Source organism: Tyto alba, unplaced genomic scaffold, assembly GCF_018691265.1.
Source record: "Tyto alba isolate M040663 unplaced genomic scaffold, T.alba_DEE_v4.0 Super-Scaffold_17, whole genome shotgun sequence".
In the NCBI taxonomy this organism is placed as follows: Eukaryota; Metazoa; Chordata; class Aves; order Strigiformes; family Tytonidae; genus Tyto; species Tyto alba.
The window spans coordinates 8,073,100-8,097,999 of NW_024881279.1; the positions used below are offsets into that span (position 1 = coordinate 8,073,100).

Below are 24,900 nucleotides of genomic sequence, written 5' to 3' on the forward strand. Positions count from 1 at the left end.
TGAGGACAGCACTAAGGACCTTCCCAGGCTGGGATGAGTGAGAAGAGAGACACCCAGCTGGGGCTGCAAGGACTGCGTCCTCCAGCCTGGCAGGGAAGGATGCTCAGGCCGCGGTGGGGTCAGTGCCAGAGATGATGTGTATTTGCTTTAAGAAATCCCCCAGATTTAGTTCCTTAATGGGTAATTAACATTCCAGCTGCTCCTTGGTAATAGCCTCTCCAGCCCATGGGAAACCCACAGACACAGTGACACTGCAGGCAGATTTCATAACTCAGCCGGTGACTAAACAAAAAGGGAGCCTGAGAGCCAAGGCAAATGGAAACGCTGTCCTTGACCTCTTCTCCTGCCGGGCTTTGGCCCTGGTGTAAACTGGTCCTGGCTGAGAGGGGTCAGTGGGAATCAACTGGCTTGACCTGCGAAGGCCCCAGCTCTGGGCTTCCTGTAAGCAGGAATTTTTGGCACTCGAATGTCACTGTTTCCATGGCTGTGTCTTGTTCCCATGAGCCACCGGACCAGTGGCCTTGCTGGTGGCCTTGAAACAGAGACTGGAGCTGGAAGAGGCTGAAACACTCCTGGGAGGCTGAACCCTTGCTGTCTGCTCAGAACAGAGCAGGGTCTGCAGCTGGGACTGTCAAACAGCTCCGGGCCCCTCAAAATGGCATCTTTCCTCTAACAGTCCTGGCAAAGAGGAATTCAGGGCCCCCAAATGCAGCCATTCACAGGTAAAAAAAAAAAAAAAAAAAAAAAAATTCTTTTCCATTTGCTTTTAAGGCTGTTTTTAGTTTCAGAAAGGCAGTTTGTGCATGCACACATGTAAAATGATGTGTCAGAAACAGGCGTAAGAAGATTAAAAAAGAAATCTCCAACACTGAAGTTAAAGCACTTAAGGAATTGGCAGAGACTTCAAGGGCCGGTTTCTGGTCCTAATGAAGTCAGTGGAAGTGCTGCCATGGACTTCAAGGGGACCATAATTTGGCTGTAACTCAGTAGGGAGCTGAAAGTGTTGATTAATAAATTGGAGACAATGTGGAGGAAAGCCGCTGAACTTCTTTCCGACAGATGTGCTGAAGAAGAGCCTGTAAGTTAAAGCATGCAGGAAAGGAACTGGTTTCCTTTGTGTTTGCAAACAGAAGATAGGCCAGAATAAAAACTACCTGACACTCATGTAAAATGGTAGAGCTGGTATTAATAAATACCAGTGCCTTTTGAGCAGCCTTCTGTTTCCAGCGAGTAGGTCATTCTTTTTAAAAAAATGCATTAGCAAATGCCAGACCAAGAATTCAACAAATTCTTTTTTCTCAGAAGTAATTATACAGTGGAAAACTTTACTGCTGGAGACTGTGGATTCTGCAGATTGTCCTCGGAGTTTGGTGCATGTCTTTGATTACTCATTGCTGGCTTTTTGCTCAGTGATTTGTGCATGAATCTCCTCCACTAAAACTCTGACAGAGGTTAGCATGGTCTCAAAGCTGTTCCCGGTGGAGATACATTTTCAGGCTGAGTTTGCAAATTGTTTAAAGCTGAAAAAAAAAATCTCTTTAATACCCTTTACAGCAGTTTGCAGTTGAAAAACTTCCTGTTTGTCCCTTTTTGTTTTCTGAGCTTTCAAGTAACTTTGTCATAGGCAAAATATTCAGAGATCTTCATAGAAAAGGCTTGTGAGGCAAGTGAAATGTTTAAGGATAAGAAGTCTTTGACTTCAATGAACGCTTTGGAGTGCGTTAGAAAATTTGCAGCCATGATTGTCTGCAATTCTTTGTGTCTCCTTCCCTACAATTTCCTTTCATCTTTTCTTTTTGTTTGTTTATCTGCCCGTTTCATTTGACTGAAGTTGCTTCCTCACTTCCCGGTTAAGTCGGAAGCTATCCCAGAACACGCTTCCAAACCCAAACCCAACAGACCTTCTGCCACATCTCATCCTCACCGGCTGGACATGAAGCTTGTCCCCATGGGCTGGACGCAAAACCTGGTGGGGTCTTCTTCATGCACGGCATCCCATCTCACACAGGCGGTGAGACAGACCCGGGCAGCTCTTACTGGTGATTAAAGTGGGCTCCCTTCCCCTGGACCGGAGCTCGTCTCTGCATGCCGGCAGAGCCCCCGGCAACCTCTGCAGGAAGAGCAGGGCAGAAGTGGAGTGGCTGATCTGCCTTAAGCTCGTTTTTCCCCTCTCTGAGGAATGAAGGGAATTTGGTGTGCGTGCATGCAGGTCGGAGGGCAGCCAGCCCATGACTCAGATGCGTACCTTGAGCTTGTCTTGGAGTGGAAGAGCTGAAATGAAGTCATGTACCGGCGCTCTGAAATCACACCCGGGTTCTGTGGCTGGGGAGGAGGATGAGGACAACCTCAGGCTTAACTGGCTTCAAAAATCTGACACAAGGGGTGCACAGGCGCTGGGAGAAAGATGGAGGAACTCGTAGGGGACGTTAGCCTGACACCCCTGTTCCACAAAACCCCGCTGCCTTTGGGACACGCCGTCGCGCTTAGCCCTGGGGAAAAGCCGTGAGAGCAGGGACCTGGCGGGAGCAGCCCCAGGGAGATCGCCGCATGTGCCCCAGGCCCGGGGGATGGACGGAGCCCTCCCATCGGGAGATTATCGCACGGCTCACGGCCACCCCCCCGCGCCCCGACACGACGGGGACTGGCCGCAGGGCGGAGGAGCTCGGCGGGGGATAAACGGAGCGGCGGGGGAGGCGGCCGGCCCCGCTGGCTGCGGGGATGCCGCTGGCCGTGTGTCGGCAGCCGGGGCGGCCAGCCCGCCTTCCCCAGCCCGGTTTTTCGGGGCCCTGCCCGGGCAGGGAGCCCAGCGCGGCCCCCGGGGCGGGCGGGGAGGCGGTGCCTGGGCGGGACGCGCGGAGCGGGGCCGGGCCCGGCGGAGCCGAGCGGGCGGCGGTGGCGGCGGCCTGGCGGAGCGGGCCCGGCCGGGCAGGCAGGTACGGGCCGAGCGGGGCGGGAGGCGCAGACAAAGGGCGGCCGGTGAGCGGGGACCGGAACCCGCCGGGGCTCGCAACTGGGGCGGGGGGAACCCCCCCCCCCCTCTCCCCCCCACACCCCACCCCGGTACAGCGGCTCCCCTCGGCAGGTCGCCCCGGTGCCCCTCGGGAGGGGGTCGGGGGTCCGGCGGGGTCTGCCCGGGGTGGCCGAGCGAGGGGGTCCGGCGCAAAGCCCCCCCCCCCCCCCCTCGCCCCGAGCAGCCCCGCGATCCCTCGGGCCTCGCATCCCCCGGTATCTTCCCACCCGTCCCTTCCCCACCGCGCTGCGCGGGGGGGCGAGCGGGGGGGCGGCCGGGGGTGCCCTCGCCCCGCCGCTGCCCGGGCAGCCCACCTCGGCTTCGGGCAGCGGGCAGGGATGCCGGCTGCCGCGGGAAAAGTCGAGGCCGAGCTGCAGCGAGGGCGTGGGGTGCGAGGCCTAAAGCGTCCCCACTCTGGAGGAGCCTGAGCGGCGTTAGTTAAAAATCAGAAGGGGTGGAAGGAGATCGGGGCAGTGCGGCTGAGAGCCGGTTTGACGGTGCACGGCGTGGCTTGGCGGGTCTGACCAGAGTCCCCGTAAAGCACCTTATTGCCCCATCTGGAAGAGGTCCGAGCGTTTACCCAGCCACTGGTTAACTCCCGGGCCTCTCATGCATAGCTGTATTCATTATTTCCCCCAGGTCTTTTGATTTTTGCCTCCACTGCTGTGCAGACAGGCTGCCCCTGCTGCCCTGTGCCAGCTCAGCCACCTTTCGGCATCACCTGGAGGGCTTTGCTTCCCATCGAGGCTGCTGCTCGCTCCCAGCACTGAGATCGCATCCCGGTGCTGGGGCTCTCCCTTCCAGTGGTCCCAGCTGGCCGCTGCCGCAGCACACCATGGGGCCGGTCTTCTTCCCGCTACTGGTGCTCGCAGTGCTGGGAAGCTGGCGCCTTGCAATGCTCCTTTGTCACCGACAGCCTTGAAACAGCAGCTTTTCCTGCAGCAAAGCAGCATCTTTGTTACTTTAATCTCAGGAGTGTTTTTTACTGGGGCTGGGCTGGTGCAGACAGGGAGGTGAGCAGCCCCATGCCTGCTCTGCACGGCTGTGCACGGGGACCGCAGCCGAGGAAGTCATCCTTTTCCAAATAAAACAACCAGGACGAATTCAATAGGAAATAAGTTCCTTGCTCCTGAGTGAACTTGCAGTGGGTGGAGAAGAAGGAAATTAAACAATAGAAAAAATGTGCGGGGCTTTATACGATAGGAAAAAAAACAGACAACCTTGCTGGCCTCTGGTGGGATGGCTGAGCATCTTCCCTTTGCCCATGTTGGCACTCCTTCTCCGCAAGAACAGTGATGGCGATGCTCATGTTTCCCGACGCCTTCGTGCGTGGGGCATGTGTGCGTGGGTGCGGGGAAGCCAGGACTTCCTGCGTTGCTGTCCTGCTGGTTCTCAAGCCACCCCACAGGGTCACGTCGCTCGATGCCGGTGCGTGCCGTGCCACCCTGCCAGCTGCAGCCCCCACATGCCTCCCTTCCAACCTGGAGCTGCTGGCACGGGGCACGGATGCTGAAAAGGAACGCTCACGCACGCGAAGCCTTTCCCGTTTCGGGTGCCTTTGGGAAGCAAAGGGGTCTGGTCTGATTGTGTTTGGGTGGGAATGGAAAACCCATCTCAGCCAAACACTTTATTACAGGTTTTTCTGGGTTTTTTCCCCCTTTTCTTTCTGTATGGCACTGTCAGTATTCTAGAGGAGGACATCTTTAATGTGCTGTTGGTGGTAATTTAAACAGAAGGAAAAAGATGCCTCACAAGTCAGAAACTAGGTTGGAACAAAGAGGGAATGATGAATATTTTTTTTCAGTAGCGTGTCATGGTGAAGTATGGCACAGCCGAGTGTGTCCCTGCTGCAGAGTGTCACTGGCACCGCCTGCCCTTTTCTGCCTGCAGGCTTTTATAACCAGGTTTGATTTTGGGGGCACCTCTGGGTGCCTGGGCTGGGGACAGAGGGCCATGATCCCACTGAGCATCTCATCTCGGGGGCTTCTGGCTGGGCACTGGAGATGGAGCTGCCTTCTTGGCTGTTCATGCTCTGGGGCAGGGTCATGGAGAGCTCTGCTTAAGTGAGATTTTCTGGAATTTTACCTCCTAGATGTACCTTATTGAGTTGTTATTTTATTTTTGGCTGATGAGGTAGAGCCTGCTAGAATGAGGTTAGGACTTAAGGCAGAGAGAGAAGCAAGATATTAAGCTCCTATATCTTGTGATTCCTTCATGGCTATGGAGGGCTGGGGTTCCCAATCCATCTCGCCAATGTTTCCAGCCCTTCTCTTGAAGGCACTTTAGGACCTCAGGAATGGCCTCGATTTTCTTGTGTGTTTTTGGCCGAGGTGGTAGCACTGCTTTGTGCATTTTTACAATGTGCCATCATCACATGTGTGCCGGTGGCTTTGGAGCCTGAGATGGGGGGAAGGAGGACCCGGGTGGAGGGAAAGCATGATGCTGCTTTCTTGGAGCATCATAAACCCCGGGGACATGGTGCCCCCTGCACCCCGCCTCTGCACCCATCCCCAGGTGCGGAGGAGCAGGGCAGCCCTCGCACCGGGACCCCTGGAAGGGCTCGGTGAGTCACACAGCACGGATGCAGGGAGAGGGCGGCCTGTAGCTTATGATTCATGTTGTTTTCCTGCAAAAGCCACTGACTGTAATGGCAGAGCTTGCAGAAGACGAATCAATATCGAGCCGTAAATCCTGCATGTGACTGCCAGCTGGTAGGCAAGGGGGCTGGGGTTGAGAGTGCCTCCATTGCTGCATCCTCCCCAAAACCATCAGGACCTTGCTGCAGCTCTCTCCCTGGTGAAGGGGCTGAGATCCTCAACACTACCTTCAGGTGGCACAAAACTTCGTGGAGGGGTTTAGGAAGGTCAAGATCCCTAAATTTGGGGTATCCCAGGAGGACCTACCCTGGGATTTATGTGAGGGGCATGCCCAGAGCTCAGCCCTGCTGCTGATCTGGTCCAAAGCCGTGGAGATGCAGGTTGGTTTGGAGAGACCTAGACTCTCCCAGGGTCTCTGCCCTGTTGTCCCCCTTCTGCCAGGGAACCCAGAATATCATGGAAATCTCATCACTGATGTAAACCAGGGAGAAAGAAGTGTTTTCTGTCTCTCTGGGCTTGGGCATGTTGAGGCTTGGAAGTATGGTGAGGGGTGTCCGTCCCTCTTGGCTTCCTCTGCTGCACGGGGAAATGTGTGTCCCACCTGACGGCTCTGCGTATGGTCTGGGGGGGTGACAGCCCCCAGGGTGTCCCTGCTCCTCTGGGTAGCCTGCTGCTCTCGGCTCTGCCTCCTGTGCCTTGGCCTCAGCAAAACCCAAATGCCTTCCAGCTACTTGTCAGCATCTCACTGAGTATCCCCCTTCCTTCCCGACCACCGTCTGCTTCTTCACAGCCTTGTACAGCCCTGCAGCCCCAGGGCTTGGAGCCTGAAGCGGTGTTACCAGCTTAAAAAAAAAGGGATGCGCTAAAAAGTGTTAACAGCACAGTTCTGAAGTACGGCTGCAAAATGCTATCGATGCCTAAAGTCTAAATGTACAGCTCAGGCCATTTTATATCTCCTCCAGCAGCTTCGATTCATCCCTTGGCTGCGCTGGTGCGTTGCTGGCCGTGTGGATTTACATCGGAGAGTGGGATCAAGACCGGGAGGGCGGTAGGCTGTGCATGGAACCCAGGGTGGGGATGCTTTGCCTGATGGCTGGGGGGGGACGTAGGAGCCCACCTGAGTAGAGAATGTCCCCAGGTAGAGAGGCCAGGAGTGGTGCAGTCCCCTGGCCCATCTGGCCAGTGGGATATGAGGCAGCACACGTTACCGGTGCTTTATTAGCTCTTGCTGGCTGAAAACACGAGCTGGTGTGTATGGGGCAGGCAGTGCAGCGCTGGGATGGAGGTGCAGGTGGAGCATCAGAGCATTTGCTTCTCTCGGAGCTCGTGCAGAGGACAAGGAGAGGACAGGACTGGTGCAGTAGCCTCAGAGCAGGTAAATGAAAGCAGCTGGCTTCCTGTGGACATGCTGCTTGGCTTGTGCAACCTCAGACACATCTGGAAACAGGGGAGTCAATAGGCATCTCGGGTGCCAGCTACCTTGATGCTCTGCTTGCACGGGGCAAGCATGGGCTTTAACAGCGGTGTCTCAGAGGGTGAAAACAAAACAGATCTTGCAAGTGTCCCCTGTACTCTGCACCTGTTCCTGCTCTCTGCATTTCCCCTGGGCTGGTGAGCATTGCAGCCTATAGTGTTTTTTAAGGGTGTCAAAGTTTGCGTGCAGAGGTAATGTCTTTTATTAGCCTAGCTAATACCTTTAGGAAAAAACAGATGTGCTCTTGGGCCCGAGGAATGCCCACGTGCTCAAAACATGTTGGTTTTTCCAACTGTGTCCATTGGTCTAATAAAAGATCTGACCTCCGCCTGGCCTGGCCGCGACCTTGGAGCGTGCTGGCCCCTGGAGCATCCTGCCCATGTGTCAGTGTGCGCTGCCCGGTCCTTCCCCAAAGGACCTGCCAGCCCGGGAGCCTTCGCTGGAGCATGCTTGCTTGGTGCTTACCTGACTTCTAATTCAATACCGGCTGCGAGCACCCAGCCCCAGGGGTGCTTTGGGGTCCCGGCGGGGTCTGTCCTGGAAAACTGCAGGGAAGTGGAGGTTGGCTGCGGCTCAGCCAAGCATCGCAGCATCAGGCAGGATGGATGGATGTGGTCTGACAGGAGCACCCTCCGGAGGAGCCCCTGGGAGGAGGGGGCAGATCGTGCAGTGCTCCATCCTTGCAGGGTTTTCTTGCAAGGGATTCTTTGGGGGATTGGTTGCGCTCTCTGAGCTGGTTCACACTGCGGTTTTGTGGATGCTGCTTTGCAAAAGTGCCATTTTGGGGCCAGGTTAGTGCTCGGCAGGGCAGCCTGTACTCCCCACAACAGCTGGCAGTTCTTCTGTGGCAGGATGGATCTGCTCTCCTACTGACTTCAAATTCCCCATAATGGGAAGCTGTCAAGAAAACGAAGCAGCTGGCCTGTCCCCTGGGGCTCGCAGCGCTGCTGTAGCCGAGGCAGGGGAATTGCTGCTGTCCCACAGCTCTCCGCAATCCGGCATCACCCTCACACTTGTGGCAGGACCAGCAGCTCTGCAGGGAAAATCTGGCCAAGCAAAGTGTTGGAAGTAGCAAAAGGTGGCGTTGAGGGGTTTTCAGTCAGTGTTTTTTTAGGTAGGAGTCCTCGTGCGACCTGCTGGTGAGAGCGCAGGCTGCCACTCCAGTGAAATATAAAAATTCATGTGAGATTATTTTCCCCTTGTCCTTTATCTTTTTAAGATACTTGGGATTCAGGCCCTGCTTATCCAGAAAGGCTCTTGTGCGCTTGGAGAGCCACAGGAACCGACACTGCACATTTCAAAGCAGGAAAACCTGATTCATTGAGTGGATTTCCACCCCCCACCCCCCCAAAGAACCCACTTAAAATTCATGGAGAGTTTTGTCAGTAAGAACCTGTTTCAATTAGCAGACAAAAGAAACTCTACTCGTTAAGCGCCTCTTTCAATTAAGGTTTGGGACAATTCCCCCAGCTCTGCTCCAGCGAGGCTGTTCCCGAGGATTCAGTGGCCAAAAATACCCGCGAGGAGGAGCGACTTGCGAAGGGCTCTGGCTTTTTTTGGGGGGGAGACAGCGAAACGACCCAAACCATAACCTGACTGTGGGGTGTTGAGGTGTTTGGTCAGGATGATATTGGGGAGCATCAGCGCTGGGGGGGTTGGCTGGCCAGCCCAGCATCCCTGGAGTGTAAGAAAGTTAATGGCTGCTGCTAATTGCTGGCCTAGTTTACTGAGGAGGCTGATTTCATGCGGGTGTTGGGAGATGGGGGGGGGAGCATGGAGAGGGGACTGTGGCATCTCGAGGCTGGGAGATGGGGGTTAGCAGGGGTCAGGCGTGCCAGCTGCTTTGCCATGGAAAAAGTTTTAATCACGGGCTTCCAGGAATCTCACCATGTTCTTTGGGGTTTGGGAGGTTTTTTTAGTTTGGGTTTTTTCTCCTCTAAAAATTCTACAAATATTTTCAGTGATTTGCTGCACACCATACCTTGCCTTTCCATTCCTTTGCAGGGAAAGAACAGTTTTTGTGATTGTTTTTTTGAAGAAAACCTGAGAAAAACATCACTTTTATCTTTTCCAGTAAAACTGAAGTGCTAACAGGACTTTCTGGGTGAAAAATGTCTCTTCCAAAGCTAGGTGCTTTGGCCAAAAATAACTTTTTTTTAAATGAAAATCTTTGACCGCTTTCATTGGGCTTCATTGCTCATCTCGGTTTCTTTCCCACAGGAGCAGGCAGGTGGTGGGCAGCTAGAGCTGGAGGTTTTTTCCCAGAGAGGAAAACTTGGTTCACCTGCAGCAATTCAGGTGAATGCTCTGACTGCTCTCTTCTTGCCAGACTTTATAAATCAGATCTTAAATAAAGTGCTGGGAAAAAGAGGATTTTCCTGCTGAAGTCCTCCTGGGGTGCAAACGCTCCAGACCTTGAATAAATCAGGGATAAATTTTCCGGATATTCCCTTGTGTTTGCTCCTATCCAGCCTGTGCATAGTGGGATAAGCCAAACTGTGTGGGTTTGGGGTGGGAGTAGTGCCAGTGGCTGCCTGTTCCAAGGGCAGATACCGGGGCTACTGTTGTCCTTCTTTAATTTTGCACTTTCGGGCACAGAGGAAACATCAGTGTCCTTAGAAAAGTGCTGCTGGGGCTGTCCCCCTGCCAGCAGCAGGGTGTTTTTCTCCCTGGCATGTTGTAACTACTGTTTGCAAAGTGCTTAAGAAGTCTGTGTAATCTACCACTAAGACGTTCCTTATCTGGCATTATAAAACTGTGCTGGTGGTGTGTGGGCATCCTCGGCAAGAGCGGGTAGCCGGGATGAGCTCGCTTCTGCTTTTGTCTGTCCATCTGCTTGTTTTCCCCTCTCCGTCTGCTCCACATCCCTCTCCCCTGCCTGGACACGGATGACCTGGGTCCCAGCCTGGCCCAATTTAGACCTTCCAGTAGCCTTTTGCCATCAAATGTCTGAGTGGGAGACGAAGCAGATATGTTGGGGGGGCTGAGCCAGCTGCATCCCCCTGTGGTGGTTGGATACGGGAAGGGAAGCGCTGGAGCAAGCAGAAGCGATTGCAAATTGCTGAGCTGGGCGATGCACTTTAGCATCCTGCCTCTAAATCCTCCTCCAGCCAGGCTTAACCCCCAGGGCTGGTTTATGTGGAGCAGTGGAGCTGCCTGCCGTGGCGATGATGAGCTGATTACCCAGCCGTGCTGGCATGGTGGGGCTCTCCCTGCAGCAATGAGGAGCGAGGAGCAGGGGTGCCCACCCGAAGGATGCCGGCAGGAGAGGAACAGGATGACCTGTCTGGCTGCAGTGTTTAGGATGCGACCCTATCTCTGTGGGTTAAATGTTGGGGGTCTGTGAGCTACTAGTCAGGGGTTGGGGTCCTTGTGCATGCAAGGTCTTGGGGTCATTTCTTCATGAAGGTGGATGTTTGCTCTCTCCCTTGCAGCCCTTTCCAAAGCAGTGCGAGGGAGATGTGTGAGCAATTTCTTGCTGTGTCACACCCATGATTTTGAGCTCACCTCCCATTGCTGGGCTGTGGGCTTGGGACAGTTAATTTATCTGACAGCTGGGATTTGTGAACTGCCTGATCTTCACTGCTTGCACCTGCGGCTGGACCTATTGCACTCCCTGGTAAATCAAACCCTGCTGGGGTTGTCTGCTGGGACTGCCGACCCTTCCCTCTTCTCCGGATCTGCTTGCACTTCCTTGCTTATATTTAATCTTCCCATTTCATCCCTGAAAAATCCCACCGGAGGTTAAAGGAAGAGTGCTGCAAGCTGCTGGCTGAGGTGGTTTCATCCTTTCTTGTTCCCTCCAGTGCCCCTCTGGCTTTCTGGGGTGCAATGGTTCCCTGGAGAGTGTTAGTGGGCCAATAACTCTGGCCAGGGGAAACCAGAGGCCCCAAACCTCACGAGGGGGGTGGATTTAGAAAAGCTTTTCAACTATTTTCCTCTTCTTCCTGCAGCTGTCTGAGATTTGAAGTGCTGATAGTGAAGGGCTTCCCTGGCCTCTGGTTGCTCCCTGCCTGCCCCGGGGTCAGATCTGGCCCCGCAGGCTGCTCCGGGCCCCGGGCTGCACCAGAGAAGTCGCTTGGATGCTGATTGTGTTTGTCAGGGCAGCTGGATTAAGAGCACTGTGGCTAAGCCTCCTTGCCGAGCCTCCTCTCCAGTGGAACCTGGGCCAGGGCTTTGCTCAGAAACCCACCAGAAAACAGCATTTTCCAGGGCTCTTCCTCCTGTGGTCCTTGACGTGTGGCTGTGGCTGAGCACCCGTCTGTGTGATGGGAGCCCGCCAGTGCCATACGGTGTTTCTGGGAGCCTGAAGTCTATGTGTGGGACTCAGGCTGACATTTCCAGCTGGTGCCTTTTAAATAACCACTGTGGTTTTAAAAGGCACCTGAGCAACTTCTAAAAATTAGGTTAAAAGGAAGTTTGACTCTGGGTGTCACCTTGCCAGCTCTTATTTTGGTTTTGTTTTTTTGGTTTGGTTTTTTTTTTTTTTTTTTTTTCATTTTACCATCATGTTTTCCTTTTTGTTTTAGAAAAGCTGTTGGTCTTGAGAACTTGTTTTGTGCTTTTGGACCTCAACCTGCTTCCTTTTCTGGTGTGGAGCTGTTGGCTCTCCCACCTCTGCCAGGGATGCGCAGGGGTTTGCTGGGCAGCATGTGGGGAAAACCCTAAGCAGCAGCAGCATCCCCACCCCACATCATCGCCTGGAACCCCCCAGCATCCTCCCCACAGAGGGTTTGTTTCAACAGCAAACGGGCAGAGCAGGATTCCTGCCTGCTTTTTGCCTTGACGGCCAGTTTGTGGACTGGGATGCTGCCTGCCCTGGTCCTGGCTCACACATGGCTGCTCTGGGGGTCCGGTGCTGACCCCCTGCCCAGGCAGGTGTTGCCTTTGTGCTTTGACATGGTAACCTCCCTTCCCCATGGAGAGTCAGCCAGTATCTGCCCAGAGATGCTGTCTCCAAAGCCTGGTCAAACAAAGGTGTGGGATGGCATGGCCAGAACGCTTGATAATGTGGTCCCGGATCTCTGCATCCCTAGGGATGGTATCTGGGCAAGGGAACCTCCTTCTTCACGGGCATATCCCTAAAATCAACGTCCCTGTGTGCTTTTCCTTTTGGACCTGGAGGAATGCCATGCCCTGAAACCGCGGTAGGGATGTTGTCCTGGAGGTGCTGAACGTCCAGCCCTGCCACAGGGGAGGAAGGAGTGAGCTGGGGCAGGGCACACCTGAGGGGACCGAGGAGTGAAGGCGCATCTTCTCTTGGTCCTGCCTGGAGATCATCGATGTGCAGAAAGATAAATTACAAATCAATAAAACCAGGTGCTCCGCCGTGCCAGGCACACCGTGGCAGAGATGGTGATGGAGGCTGGCTGCTGGCAGCATGCGTGGGGGCCCGGGCAAATTGGTGCCACGCCAGCAGGGTTGGGAAGCAGGGCCTGGAGTGGAGCATACTGCAGGAAAGCGCAAGGATGACAGGATTACCCTGCCAAGCACCAGCCTGTAATCCATGGTAGCGTTCATCTGGCCATGTTTAATCCAATTACATGCCCTGTGGTCTGTAGGGCAGGTGCTCAGCTGTGGTGCTGGTGGGGCACAGGGGAGGAACGGGGACTTCTGCCCTTGTCCCCAGTGCTGTTGATGAGTTTGGGGACAGTGCTGCAAGCCACCGTGCCAACACTTATTTTTCCCTTAAACACGCTGTCCACATCAGTGTCATCCCCGCTCTGGTGGCTTCACCTCCCGGCAAGTGGTGCCCATCCTTTTTTGTTCTTTCTTTCTATTCTTTTTTTTAAATGAGCCTTTCACAGGGAGGGGAAAAATATTCTCAAGGTCTCTTTGGCTCCACGTGGGCACTCCCATGTGCCCGTCTCAGTGACCTTGGCTGGCGGCTCCCGGCTTGGCCTCGAGCTGCCTGGCTGGCCGGCTGCCCGCGTCCCTCCCTGCCAGCCTGGGCGATGAGGGGCTCGGACCCCCCAGTTCTCCTCGCCGCAGCCTGACTCCCACTGGGCAAACAGGATGGGGGCTCCCGAGGGGGCCGGGGACTCCCCTCCATAACACCCCAGCGATGCTGCTGCTCTCCAGACACGCACAGCAGCCGGGGTCTTACGGCACGCCTGCGCGCTGCGCTCCCGCCACGTCCCCGGCGCCGTCGGGAGCTCGCGGTGCTCTCGCAGCAAGCCCTGGCACGCCAGCGAGCTCACCGAGGGATCTGCCAGGGCCGCTGCGCCGGCGTAAATGAAAACGGCGGCACTGGTACCGTTGCCATCCCTCCCTGCTCATCCCGCCTCTCCCTCACAGGGTCCCGCGTGGAGCCGGGGGACCGGGGCGCCCCGGGGAGCCGCCATGCCCCCGCGCCCGCCACGAGCTGCGCCGAGGCCACCCGCCGCCCCCTCGCCCCGCTGAGGCCACGGGGCTGCCGCCGCCGCCGCCGCTGCCGCCGCCACGGGGATTTCGGCTCGGCAAGGGGACTCTCGGTGTGTCTGCCATGGTGACATGAAGCGGACAGCGAGGGACGCCGGACTGCTGGAGGGGGGAGAGCCTGCACGGGCGGCCTGCTAGTATTTTAATTTATTAGTAGTATTCCGTTCTTTTTTAACTTTTTCTTTCGGTTGGTTGGTTGGTTCTTCCCCTCCCCGGGGCTCGCAAGGGGAGGGGGCGAGCAGGGGAGAGGGGCCCCACCTTGCCCCACGGATGCAAGGATGACTGTGCTGGCCAGGGCCCGGCGGGGTATCCGGCAGCTCTCTCCACAGGTGGTGTTGCTCCTGCTCTTCGTCTTCTGCCTGCTCAGTGTTTTTGTCTCTGCGTATTATTTATATGGGTGGAAAAGGGGCTTGGAGCCCTCTGGAGATGTGGCGGGGCCAGACTGTGATGAGCCCAAGGTTGCCCCTTCCCGCTTGCTGCCTCTGAAGACCCTCAAGGTGGCTGACTCTTCCCGCACGGACCCCTTGGTGCTGGTCTTCGTGGAGAGTCTGTACTCCCAGCTGGGCCAGGAGATCGTGGCCATTTTGGAGTCGAGCCGCTTCAAATACAGGACAGAGATCGCCCCGGGGAAGGGGGACATGCCCACGCTGACTGACAAGGACCGGGGACGCTTTGCGCTCATCATCTACGAGAACATACTCAAGTACGTCAACCTGGATGCCTGGAACCGGGAGCTGCTGGACAAGTACTGTGTGGAGTATGGTGTGGGCATCATCGGCTTCTTCAAGGTAAGGGGGTGCACGGGAGGAGCCAAGACCCCGTGGCCAGCCTGGGTGTGAGTGGGGGGCTCTGGGGTCTGGGCTTTGCTCTCCCCTTGCTTTCTGTAAGCAGCCTGAGTTGGTGGCCCACAGCCTGGCATGGGGCACAGGCTTCTAGCAGAGTCCACCGTCTTAGCCTTCTCCCTGTGGAAGGGCTGTGCAGCCCCTGGGTGTTTTGGGGGTAAAAACACACCTCTGGGATGAGTCTGGTTGCTTTTAGCACCCTGTTTCCCAGCAGTGACCCTTGCTAGGGTTCGCCAAAAGCATGAGCAGGTATTTTGCTTGTCAGCCCCCTGCCCTTCTCCTGCCCAGGGCTCACAGCCCCAGGGGGATTTGCATGTTGGACATGAGCAGGATTGAGTGTGTAAGGGGGATGAGGGCACCCTGTGTTCAGGAGAAGAAGGAGGGGGATCCGACACCCTGATCTCCGGGGGTGGTGAGCCTCTTCTCCCCTTGCCATGGCCACCTGTGCCCCCGGTGAGCCCCAGCCCTCACACCTGGTCTGGGCACTCGTCCCCAGCATCCCGTCTGCTCTAGCCCCCATCTCCCCCATGCAGGCCAACGAGAACAGCCTGCTGAGCGCCCAGCTGAAGGGCTTCCCCCTCTTCCTCCACTCCAACCTGGCACTGAAGGACTGCAGCATCAACCCCAAGTCGCCCCTGCTGTACATCACCCGCCCCAGCGAGGTGGAGAAGGGGGTGCTCCCTGGGGAGGACTGGACTGTTTTCCAGTCCAACCACTCCACCTACGAGCCAGTCCTCCTAGCCAAGACCAAGTCAGCCGAGTCCATCCCGCACATGAGCGTGGACGCGGCGCTGCACACCACCGTGATGCAGGACCTGGGTCTCCACGACGGCATCCAGAGGGTGCTTTTTGGCAACAACCTCAACTTCTGGCTGCACAAGCTCGTCTTCGTGGACTCTGTCTCCTTCCTGACAGGGAAGAGGCTCTCCCTGCCCCTCGACCGCTACATCCTAGTGGATATTGACGACATCTTTGTGGGCAAGGAGGGCACACGCATGAAGGTGGAAGATGTCAAGGTGCGGCTGTGACGTCCTAGCTGGATGGGCAGGGGGATGCATGGGGCTGAGTGCTTGTTTCTGCTCTGGGATGCTCCAGAGATGAGCTTTCCTGCCCCCAGAGCATCCTCTGGCTGCCTGGGAGCCCCTCTGCAAAGCTCTCGGGGACACAGGTCCCTGTGCTGGCATGGCAGCCGTTCCTGTGACCATGTGCTGAGGACATCTGCTTTCTCTCCCCCTCTCCCAGGCGCTGTTCAACACGCAGAACGAGCTGCGCACCCACATCCCAAACTTCACCTTCAACCTGGGATACTCAGGGAAATTCTTCCACACGGGTGAGGAGGGTGAGGGCATCGCTTCGCATGTTGGTGCCGTACGGCTGGTGCTGGGGTGCGAACCGGTGCTCAAAGAGACCGACATCAGGGCTGCAGGAGGGTCCTTGGGCACCCCCCCCTGCTGCCCCCATCACCCAGTCACCGAGAGGGGCTCCCCCTCCCTCTGCCCCAGCTGCTCATACGTGGCTCTGTGTGCCCAGAGGTGACGGTGAGTGTCGTGCCCGCAGGTACCGATGCCGAGGACGAAGGCGACGACCTGCTGCTGTCCTACGTGAGGGAGTTCTGGTGGTTCCCCCACATGTGGAGCCACATGCAGCCTCACCTCTTCCACAACCAGTCGGTTCTCGCCGAGCAGATGACCTTAAACAAGAAATTCGCTGTCGTGAGTAAGATGCTGCCAGTGGGGGTGCTCGTGGTGGGGGGAGGGTGGGAGAAGTGGGGAGAAGAGGCTTCCTGGGGGGACATCTCTGCTTGCGGGAGCAAAGGGACCTGGTGATGTTAAGCCACATCCCCTGTGTTGCAGCTGGGCTGGTAAATCCATTTATACACCACTACTTGGAGCAAAAGGATTTATCTGCACCAGCCAACGTGCTGCTGTGGCAGCGAGCTGCCCCGGTGCCTGTTCAAGGGAAGACATTGTCTGTGTATTGCCTGGCCAGGGGGGATGTGGGGGTCTGAGCTGGGGGATGTGGGGGTCTGCTCCATGGCTCTGCAGGAGGAAGCAGCCACTTGGGTTGGTGTGTGCTGGGTTTTAACTGAGCCTGGGGTTGGGTGCTCAGCCTGGCGCGGTTTGGTGCTGTGCTGGGCAGTGATGTGGGGTCCTGGAGCAGTGGCCCTGTGCTGGGAGGCTCTGATTGATGGAAACTCCCTCTGCAGGCCAAGCTGTCAGGGACACATTTGGTTTATAAAGTCAGCTTGGTAAGGGGTTGTCCATCCTCTTGGACTGTCCTTTATGTGGCCCTGATATAGCTGGCATTGAGGCCAGGTCATGCTGTGATTGACTGGTTTGCTCACAGCTTCTTGAATCCGAACAAGTAACACCAGACCCAGTAATAATAATTGGGTCCTATGGCTTAAGAGAGGGATCTTCAGGCTAACTTGAATTCATTATCTGATAATTAGAGGTGCTTAATTAGAGAGAGACCAGACCATCTCTACTTGGGACAGGAAGTTGTCCAGCTCAGAATTTCCAGGCTGTTTTATATCTACTGTTACAAAACAATATACAGTCCTGTATAGATATATCTCCTCGTTCTCCACAGAAAGCCTTTGCTGCTGTTGATTTGTTGGTGGCAGCAGAAATGGCAGGGATGAGGATGGTCCCTGTGAAGCAAAGGAGCGAGTGTCCACCCAGCGCATCTGCTCCTGGGCTCCCTTTCCTGGAGACAGCCCTGGTTAGGAGAGGATGTGCAGGCACAGCCCTGCCCTGGTTGCTCATCAGAGGCACCAATAGACAATTTGTAGTTGGGAATGAGCAGTTCCCTGGGGAGAGATTGGTTTGGGACATTGTGGTTTTGGGGTCTCCACAGTCACCCACTCCCCGCTCTCTTCTCTGCAGGAACATGGCATCCCCACTGACATGGGGTACGCCGTGGCCCCCCACCACTCGGGTGTGTATCCCGTCCATGTGCAGTTGTACGAAGCTTGGAAGCAGGTTTGGTCAATCAAAGTGACGAGCACGGAGGAGTACCCCCACCTGAAACCCGCTCGCTATCGCCGTGGCTTCATCCACAATGGCATCATGGTAGGTGGCCAGGCTTTATCTCTGGTGCTTCTCTCCTCTTGCCTCCCCCACCAAAATCCAGAACCTCGGTGGGTGTTTTCTGGGCAGCTCAGATGTTTGAGGGGGCTGTTCCCTCTGCTCATCCTGCATGGGGGAAGCTTGTGTGAGGACAAATTTTGGCTTCTTCATCTCTCCGCCTCCATCCCTTGTTGGTAGCAGGACTCGAGTCAAGGGTGATGAGGAGCAGTGGAGCTGGTCCTGACTTCTGAAGGGTTGAGGACCCCCTTTTCATTAGGGAGGAGAAGGGGACCCAGCCCTGGATGCCTGCAGGAGGCCATGTGGCCATTTCATTGCCCTGGCTCCTCTGCCTGCTCCATCCACATCTTTCTCCTGCCCCAGGTACTCCCCCGGCAAACCTGTGGCCTCTTCACACACACCATCTTCTACAATGAATATCCTGGTGGCTCCAGTGAGCTGGACAAAATCATCAACGGGGGTGAACTGTTCCTGACCGTGCTCCTCAACCCCGTGAGTACTGCTGTCCGGCTGCCCGGGGACAGACGGACAGGTATCTCTTACAGAGCTGTCCCCCAGCACCGCTGTGGGAGGTGTCCCCGGTGTCCTCAGCCAGGGTGGGAGCCATTTGCATGGGATGGCTCTGCTAACCCCTGCTCTGTCCTGTCTGCTTCAGATCAGCATCTTCATGACCCATCTGTCCAATTATGGCAACGACCGCCTGGGCTTGTACACCTTCAAGCACCTGGTTCGCTTCCTGAACTCCTGGACCAACCTGAAGCTCCAGACATTGCCACCTGTGCAGCTAGCACAGAAGTACTTCCAGATCTTCTCCGAGGAGAAGGACCCACTGTGGCAGGTACCCCCTGTGCCTGGAATGGAGGGAATGGGGAGTGTTTCACCTGTTTGTGCTTCTGTGGGTGGTGCCAGGAAGGAGTTTGTCCTGTAGAGCTGGAAACAACCCCAGTCTTTGCCCTGCTTGTTGAACAGCATGGCCTCCCCGTGTGTCTCCTTGGGCTGGAGGGAGCTGTGCAGTAGTGCGCAGTCCTGTCCAGGCTGTTCTACCTCTAACCTTCTCTGCCTGTCTTTCAGGATCCCTGTGAAGACAAACGGCACAAAGATATTTGGTCCAAAGAAAAGACCTGTGACCGATTCCCAAAGCTTCTCATCATCGGGCCTCAAAAAACAGGTGCTTCTCTTCACCCTCAGTGCCATGAGCATGCTGGGGGGCTTGCCAGGTCCCCCTCCAGGAGCCTCTGAGCCCTCCTACCCTGAAGCAGAACTCAGAGAGAGGTTTGGTCCAAGTCATCTCTCACTTTCTGTCTGTCTGAAGGAACGACCGCCCTTTATCTCTTCTTGGGGATGCACCCGGACCTGAGCAGCAACTACCCCAGCTCAGAGACCTTTGAGGAGATACAGTTCTTCAACGGACACAACTATCACAAGGGCATCGACTGGTAGGTCTCCATGCTGCAAGGGCTGAGGTGGGAGTGCCAATTCCTTTGGGAACAGGAGCGGTGGTGCCGTGGGGTTTCCCGTTGGGTTTGCAGCCACCAGGCTCTTGGCAGAGGGCACCTGAGTGCTGTAAGGTGGGACAAAACCCTCACAGGCTCTGCCGTGTGCCTTCAGGCCATCACACCACCATGATTTATCCCTGAGATGTTGTTTGTAAGTCAAAGACCACTTGCCAGGATTCAGAAGTGCCCTTGGCAGAAGCCAGACTTGTGTGCATCTGCTACCCCCAGGTTTCAGGGTCTGCCTGGGGAATCTGGTGAGGCCTGGCCCTCCAGAATGGCTGGAGGGGATTGCAGAGCCCTGGGCAGTGTGTCAGACCTGAGGGAACTCTACAGGGTTAATGCTTGGTACAGAGTGTCTGAGATGTCACCTGCGATGGGGGGAGCCGGGGACATCTCATCGGCCTGCCTCACGCTGTGCCTCCCCCAGGTACATGGAGTACTTCCCCATCCCCTCCAACACCACCTCTGACTTCTACTTCGAGAAAAGTGCCAACTACTTTGACTCAGAAGTGGCTCCCCGGCGAGCTGCTGCCCTGCTCTCCAAGGCCAAAGTCATCACCATCCTCATCAACCCTGCAGATCGAGCCTACTCCTGGTATCAGGTGAGCCGCCTGCCTCTGCCTCTTCCCCGACTTGGGCAGCCCCGTGAGGTGCTGTGAGCCTCCCACCTCCCCCTGGGCCAGGGTCTTCCCTCCATCACCTTGGTTTGGGAGGTGGGGTGGCTGCGGCTGCTGCACTTTTTGGCCGACCAAGACGCATGAGGACACAGCACGGTGGCCTGGGAGCCGTGACGCCTCGTGGGCAGCCCAGGATTTGGGTTGCCCCAGGAGCAAACTTGCCTCGCTCGTGCCTGACAGCACCAGCGAGCTCACGACGACCCGGTAGCCTTGAAATACACCTTCCACGAGGTGATCACGGCAGGACCCGAGGCTGCTCCGAAGCTCCGGACCCTGCAGAACCGCTGCCTGGTGCCGGGCTGGTACGCCACCCACATCGAGCGCTGGCTGAACAGCTACCACGCCAACCAGGTAGGGATGGGAGCACCCTGCTCCTACAGTGGCAGCACCCCGAGGAGCCCTCCTTGCCCAAGCAAGGATGTGGGGGGAAGGGCTTGGGTCCAAAGCCAGCTGTGAGGGTGCTCCCGTGGTACCTGCTCGGCTTATACCCTAAAAACCACGGGGGGAAGAGTAGAAGTACTTGGAGAACGGGCAGAGGGGAGATATTGTGCAAGAAGGAAACCCTTGTAGTGTGAGGTTGGTGAGGAGCAATGCATGAAGGTGTCCTTGTGCTGGGCCTCTGGCAAAGCAGGGTTGAAAGGGAGCTGCGGGGTTGGAGGGCTGTGGGTGGCTCTGCAGGGGCACCCACCACTTGCCCACCACTCTTGGCCACAGACGCCTGTGGGGCTGCCCTGTCTGGTGTCAACGTGGCATCGAAGCAGGACAAAAATAGCGGGTAAAGCTGCCCATGGTTTGAGCTGCCTGCAGGGCAGGTGGGGGCTGGATACCAGCCCATCTGTGACCCGCACAGAGGAGCACTGCTGGCAGTGTACGGGCTCAGTCCCTGAATGATTTTTCCACTGTCACTTAACCTTATAAAGTCTGTTAGTTGTCTGCTTCTGGCATAATTGCTGTAATGCAATCCTGGCTGGCTGTGGGTTGGGCAGCCCTGAGCCCAAGCTCTGATGTTGTCCTGTATAGATCCTGGCCCTGGCTTTTATTTGCATTTAATTTTCCAACACCCAGTGTAAGTGAACACCGGGACATGTTAGCATTCAAAAGGCAACCCTGCGTGGGCTGGTGGCAAATTTGGCTCCAAGATGGCAAAAGGTGCAGCGAAGGTGGTGTGCCCCAGGAGAGCAGGGCTGGCAGCCAGCAGCACCTCACCACCCCGCCTCACTCCTTGCAGATCCTGGTCCTGGATGGCAAGCTGCTCCGAACGGAACCTGCCAAAGTGATGGAGACGGTCCAGAAATTCCTTGGTGTGACCAACTTCATTGATTATCACAAGACCCTGGCGTGAGTCCTTCCCTGAGCTTTTCCTTCCTCCAACCTGCCATTGCTGCTGGTGCAGTGGGTTGCCCCTGGGGTCACCCAGTGCTGTCCTGGGGCAGCCCCCAGCCCTGGGGCTCACTGCAGAGCTGCTGCTGGTTTCGATGAGACCAGGCTTTTACCCGAGACCAGAACAGCAACTCCTTGTTGCTGTGACCTACGCTGGGGTAGCTGCAACCAGAAATAATGTTCAGCAAGCACCCTGCTTTGCTGTGCTTACCCAGACCACCATAGTGGGGACAGTGGTGCCGCTCCGGGCAGCCCAGGAGCAGCTCTGGGCTCCTGGAGCAGAGTTCAGGTGTGTATTTTTGCCACATGTGATGGTGTTGAGCCCCAGCTCCTCGTGCGTGCCCTGCAGAGGGTAACTCTTGCTGCTGCCATGTGGCATCTCCACAGGTGTCACCTTTCTCTAAACCTTTCAGTCATAAAATCCCTCCCTGGGAAGCAGGAGCCTCCAAAGCTCCTAGAAAAATAATAATTTACCTCTGCCCAGGGCTTGCCTATATACCTGGCCACTCTGAGTCTTCACCCAGATGCTGTGGGGCTCTTGAGAGCATCCAGGGCCAAAGGTGCCGCAGAAAATACTAATTAAACCCACGTAGACAGACCCCTGCGCTCCCTCAGCAGGGCGATGTGGTGATGAATGAACCTTGGCAGGCTGCTTACTGTGCCACTGCACAGGAAACCTGTAGCACCAGGGGGTCGATAGTGAGATGTTAGCTGGGCTGTGGATTAAAAGAGGTGGAGAAATGCCTCTGTGTGGGGCTGGGCAGCAGGCGAGCTTGTTGGGCGGCGTCCTTGCCTGTGGAGGGGCGAGAGGGGTGAGACAGAGCTCTCGATTTGCAGGTTTGATCCAAAGAAAGGATTCTGGTGTCAGCTTCTGGATGGAGGGAAAACAAAATGTTTGGGAAAGAGCAAAGGGAGGAAGTACCCCGAGATGGATTCAGATGTGAGTATGCGGAAAGCCTCCTGGGATGGTCCCGAGCGGGGCCGGGGGGGCCATGCCGGGGCAGTGGGCTCGGGGCTGGTCCCCCTGACCCTCCTCTCTGTTCTCCCGTTGCAGTCGCGCGCCTTCCTGCGGGACTATTACAGGGACCATAACATAGAGCTCTCCAAGCTCCTGTACAAGATGGGGCAGACGCTGCCCACCTGGCTGCGGGAGGAGCTGCAGAGCACCAGGTAGCTGCCGCCCGCTGCCCGCCCAGCAATACCGGAGCGGGGCCGACCCCTGCGCCGGCCCTCGGCAATACCGGGCCGTGGCCTTGGAGGGGACGCCGAGGAGCGGACGGCTGTGCTGGAGGCCTGACTGTGGTCCCCACGCTGCCACCTCTCCGCCTACCCCCCACCCCCTTTTTTCATTTTATTTTTCCTTTTTAATTCCGGGGCCTGTCGGTGAGGTCCCTTCCCACCCCACTCTGACGTGGGGAAGGGGCACAAATTCCCCCTTTCTCTGCCCAAAATGGGTTCCAACTCCTGTGGGCCCGGGGGCAGCGTCAGAGCCATCTCTCGCCTTCTGGTCTGAGGGCAGAGGAGCTGCTCTGGGCATGCTGGAGGTGACTTTGCTGAGCTGGAGCAGAGGAACGGAACCGGTTGGAGACCCAAAGCACAGAGGGACCCAGCCCCACTCCTGCCATCGACCCCACAGCAGGAAACGGGAGGGTTTGCTGGATTCCCCTGACACCTCCTTGGACAAGCTGCGCACAAGGCGGATTTTTTTCTTTCAAAGACTTGGGCACGGTTTCTTCTGTCATCTCCGTTTGTTTTCAAGCGCCTCAACCTTTTGCTCCCCCTCCGTGGGCAGCGTGGTGGGACCGCGGCCGAGCAGAAGGGGCTGGTGTGCTGGCCCCAGTGTGCTCCCCGGCACCCTCGCGTCCCTCCCAGCCCACCCTGCAATCTTCTACACGCGTGGTGTTTCCTGTGGTAAAGCCGAGCGGTGCCCGGCGTCCCCCGGCACGGAGGAGAGCCGGCCCTCGGGGACAGGGCGGACGTTGGGATAACGGCAATCAGAAGGATGCTGAGAACTTCAAACCTCTTGAATATTAAAAGCGAAAGTATTTTATTAATAGGGGGGGGAGGGAGAGGGGGGTTTCGTTTGGTTCCCGTTTTGCAGAGGGTTGTTTTTTTTTCGGTGCCAGAATTTGTACCTAAGCCCCGAGGGTTTTATGTGGTCTCTTTGGTTGTTACATGTGACGTGGACGGAGGTCAGTGGGGAAATGGGGGGACGGTTTCCCAGCCGGAGACGCATCTTTATACCGGTGCTGCTGTACTGAGCTGCAGCCCTGGCTCTGCCTCTCCCCTGCCCTGCCGTGTCCCCTGGGTTTTGCTGCCAGGGCTGCCAAACGTGACTGGGCCATCACAGATTTACTGGGATAAAGGCTCAAATTCCCCTCCAGAGCAGGGCTGGGGCGGCGGCGGGGGGGAATGTGGTGTTTCACCCTGGGTGACGGCAGGGTCCCGCTGGCAGCGGCGCTTCCCACCCCATTATTTTTGGAGAAGCCCCTGTAGCCGTGTGTGGGAGTTGGGGGGGCTGCACCTCCCCTCTGCCCCTCCGTGGGGTTGCGTGGGGAAAGGCTCCTGGGCGCTGGTGTAAGGCCCTGTTGAACCAACTGCTAATAAATCGGGAGGGGGGCTCTGGTTTTACTTGCTGGTTGTTGCCCGTTTCTCTCCTTGCTGGCGCGATCCACGCCTTCCCCCCCAGCGTCGCATCTGCCTTTGGGGGCCCATCTTTTGGGGGGATTTGGGGAGGAAGGGGGGGGGGCAGTGTGGGAGCAGCCCTCCATGCACGAGGTGGCAGCAGCCGTCTAGCCCTGGATCCAGCCACGCTGCACAGCCGCCCGCGGCCTCGTGTTCCCGGGATGGGGCCCGCAGCCGCCCGGGGCAGCGTCCAGCACCGACTGTGTTAGCGCTGGGGCAGGGATTTGGGGGGGAACGGGGCAATCCCCGCTTGCCTTTCCCCCCCCGCCCCCCCCCCAATTAGCCAGACCCTGCCTGCAGAGCCTGCCCGCCCGTCTGCTGCCTCCCCACCACCTTCCGCAGCCCCGGCCCCTGCGAAGCGCTGGAGGAAATGAAGCTGGAGCCTAATTAATCCCAGCCGGGTTTGTTTGAACCTGTCGGAGTGACAAACGATGTGCCGTGCCGCAGGAGCCGCTGGTCGAAGGAGAGGGGGCTGCAAGGGGAGAGCCGGGGGCTGCCTGCCTGCCCGCACCCCTGGGGCTGCCTGCCTGGGCAAGGAGTTTTTTAATTTTTGGCCATGCTGGAGCAAAGCCAGGCCCCGCCATTACCCGTGGTTCCCATCCCAATGTCCCCAAGCCTGGCAGAGAACAGTGGGTCTGTGCCTGGGGGTGGCCCCCAGCCCCCTTTTGTCCCCATTCAGCCCTGGGTGATGTGCCAGTCTGTCCCCCCCCTTCCCCAGCTCGACCTCGCTGCCGCAGGTGGAACCAGCTGCTGTCCACCTCGGCCCTGAGTTGATTGCTTGTTAATTAATGGGGGCAGGAGCACAGCTCAGCCCTGTGCGATGGCCACAGGGTGCTCTGGAGGATGAGGAGGGCTCTGCCCTCCCACAGCCACAGGAGAACCGGGAGGGAGGAAGGTTCCATCCCCCTCACCCCTGGCCTGCCTTGGCACTGGTGATGTTTACTAGCTTCTGTGCCGAAAATGTGCAAACTTGGCAAAATCCATGCTAGGCTGGGCAAGAGCCAGGGGCTGGGTGGCTGCGGCTGGCAGGGCCCAAGGGGGAGCAGGAGCCCTGGCCATCATCCCCACTTGGAGCTCAAACCCTCCGTGCCCCTGGGCTGCTCCCCCTCCGTGTCCAGGGGCTGCCAGGGCTGTCCCTGCTGCGGCCTCGTCCTGCAAACTCTCACTGGAGACCCCAGGGAAGCCCCTGCCCAGCTCTGAGCCCCTGAAGGGGGCTGGGGGGGGGGGGGG

The 24,900-nt window shown here is 57.0% G+C and overlaps 1 protein-coding gene across 2 annotated transcripts; it reads left to right on the top strand.

Annotated features, from left to right (window-relative positions):
• Nucleotides 1-2,882: 2,882 nt before the first annotated feature.
• Nucleotides 2,883-23,616, top strand: NDST1 (N-deacetylase and N-sulfotransferase 1). 2 transcript variants are annotated; one of them, XM_042790307.1, is made up of 15 exons: nucleotides 2,883-2,933; nucleotides 13,379-14,289; nucleotides 14,877-15,359; nucleotides 15,586-15,673; nucleotides 15,901-16,055; nucleotides 17,232-17,417; nucleotides 17,796-17,924; nucleotides 18,088-18,270; nucleotides 18,504-18,600; nucleotides 18,745-18,868; nucleotides 19,356-19,530; nucleotides 19,786-19,956; nucleotides 20,834-20,943; nucleotides 21,823-21,925; nucleotides 22,040-23,616. In XM_042790307.1, exons 2-15 carry the CDS (start codon nucleotides 13,780-13,782, stop codon nucleotides 22,157-22,159), a joined length of 2,634 nt encoding a protein of 877 aa, XP_042646241.1. In that variant the 5' UTR covers nucleotides 2,883-2,933; nucleotides 13,379-13,779; the 3' UTR covers nucleotides 22,160-23,616. The 2 variants fall into 2 exon arrangements, with proteins under 2 accessions (XP_042646241.1, XP_032862001.1); XM_033006110.2 differs by lacking the exons at nucleotides 2,883-2,933; nucleotides 14,877-15,359 and having other exon boundaries at nucleotides 13,035-14,289.
• Nucleotides 23,617-24,900: the final 1,284 nt, after the last annotated feature.

Coding starts and splice junctions, on each gene's coding strand:
- NDST1 (XM_042790307.1), top strand. CDS start 13,780: ATGACTGTGCTGGCCAGGGCCCGGCGGGGTATCCGGCAGCTCTCTCCA. Junction 15,360..15,585: donor TGAAGGTGGAAGATGTCAAG/GTGCGGCTGTGA, acceptor CCCCTCTCCCAG/GCGCTGTTCAACACGCAGAA. Junction 19,957..20,833: donor ACAGCTACCACGCCAACCAG/GTAGGGATGGGA, acceptor CACTCCTTGCAG/ATCCTGGTCCTGGATGGCAA.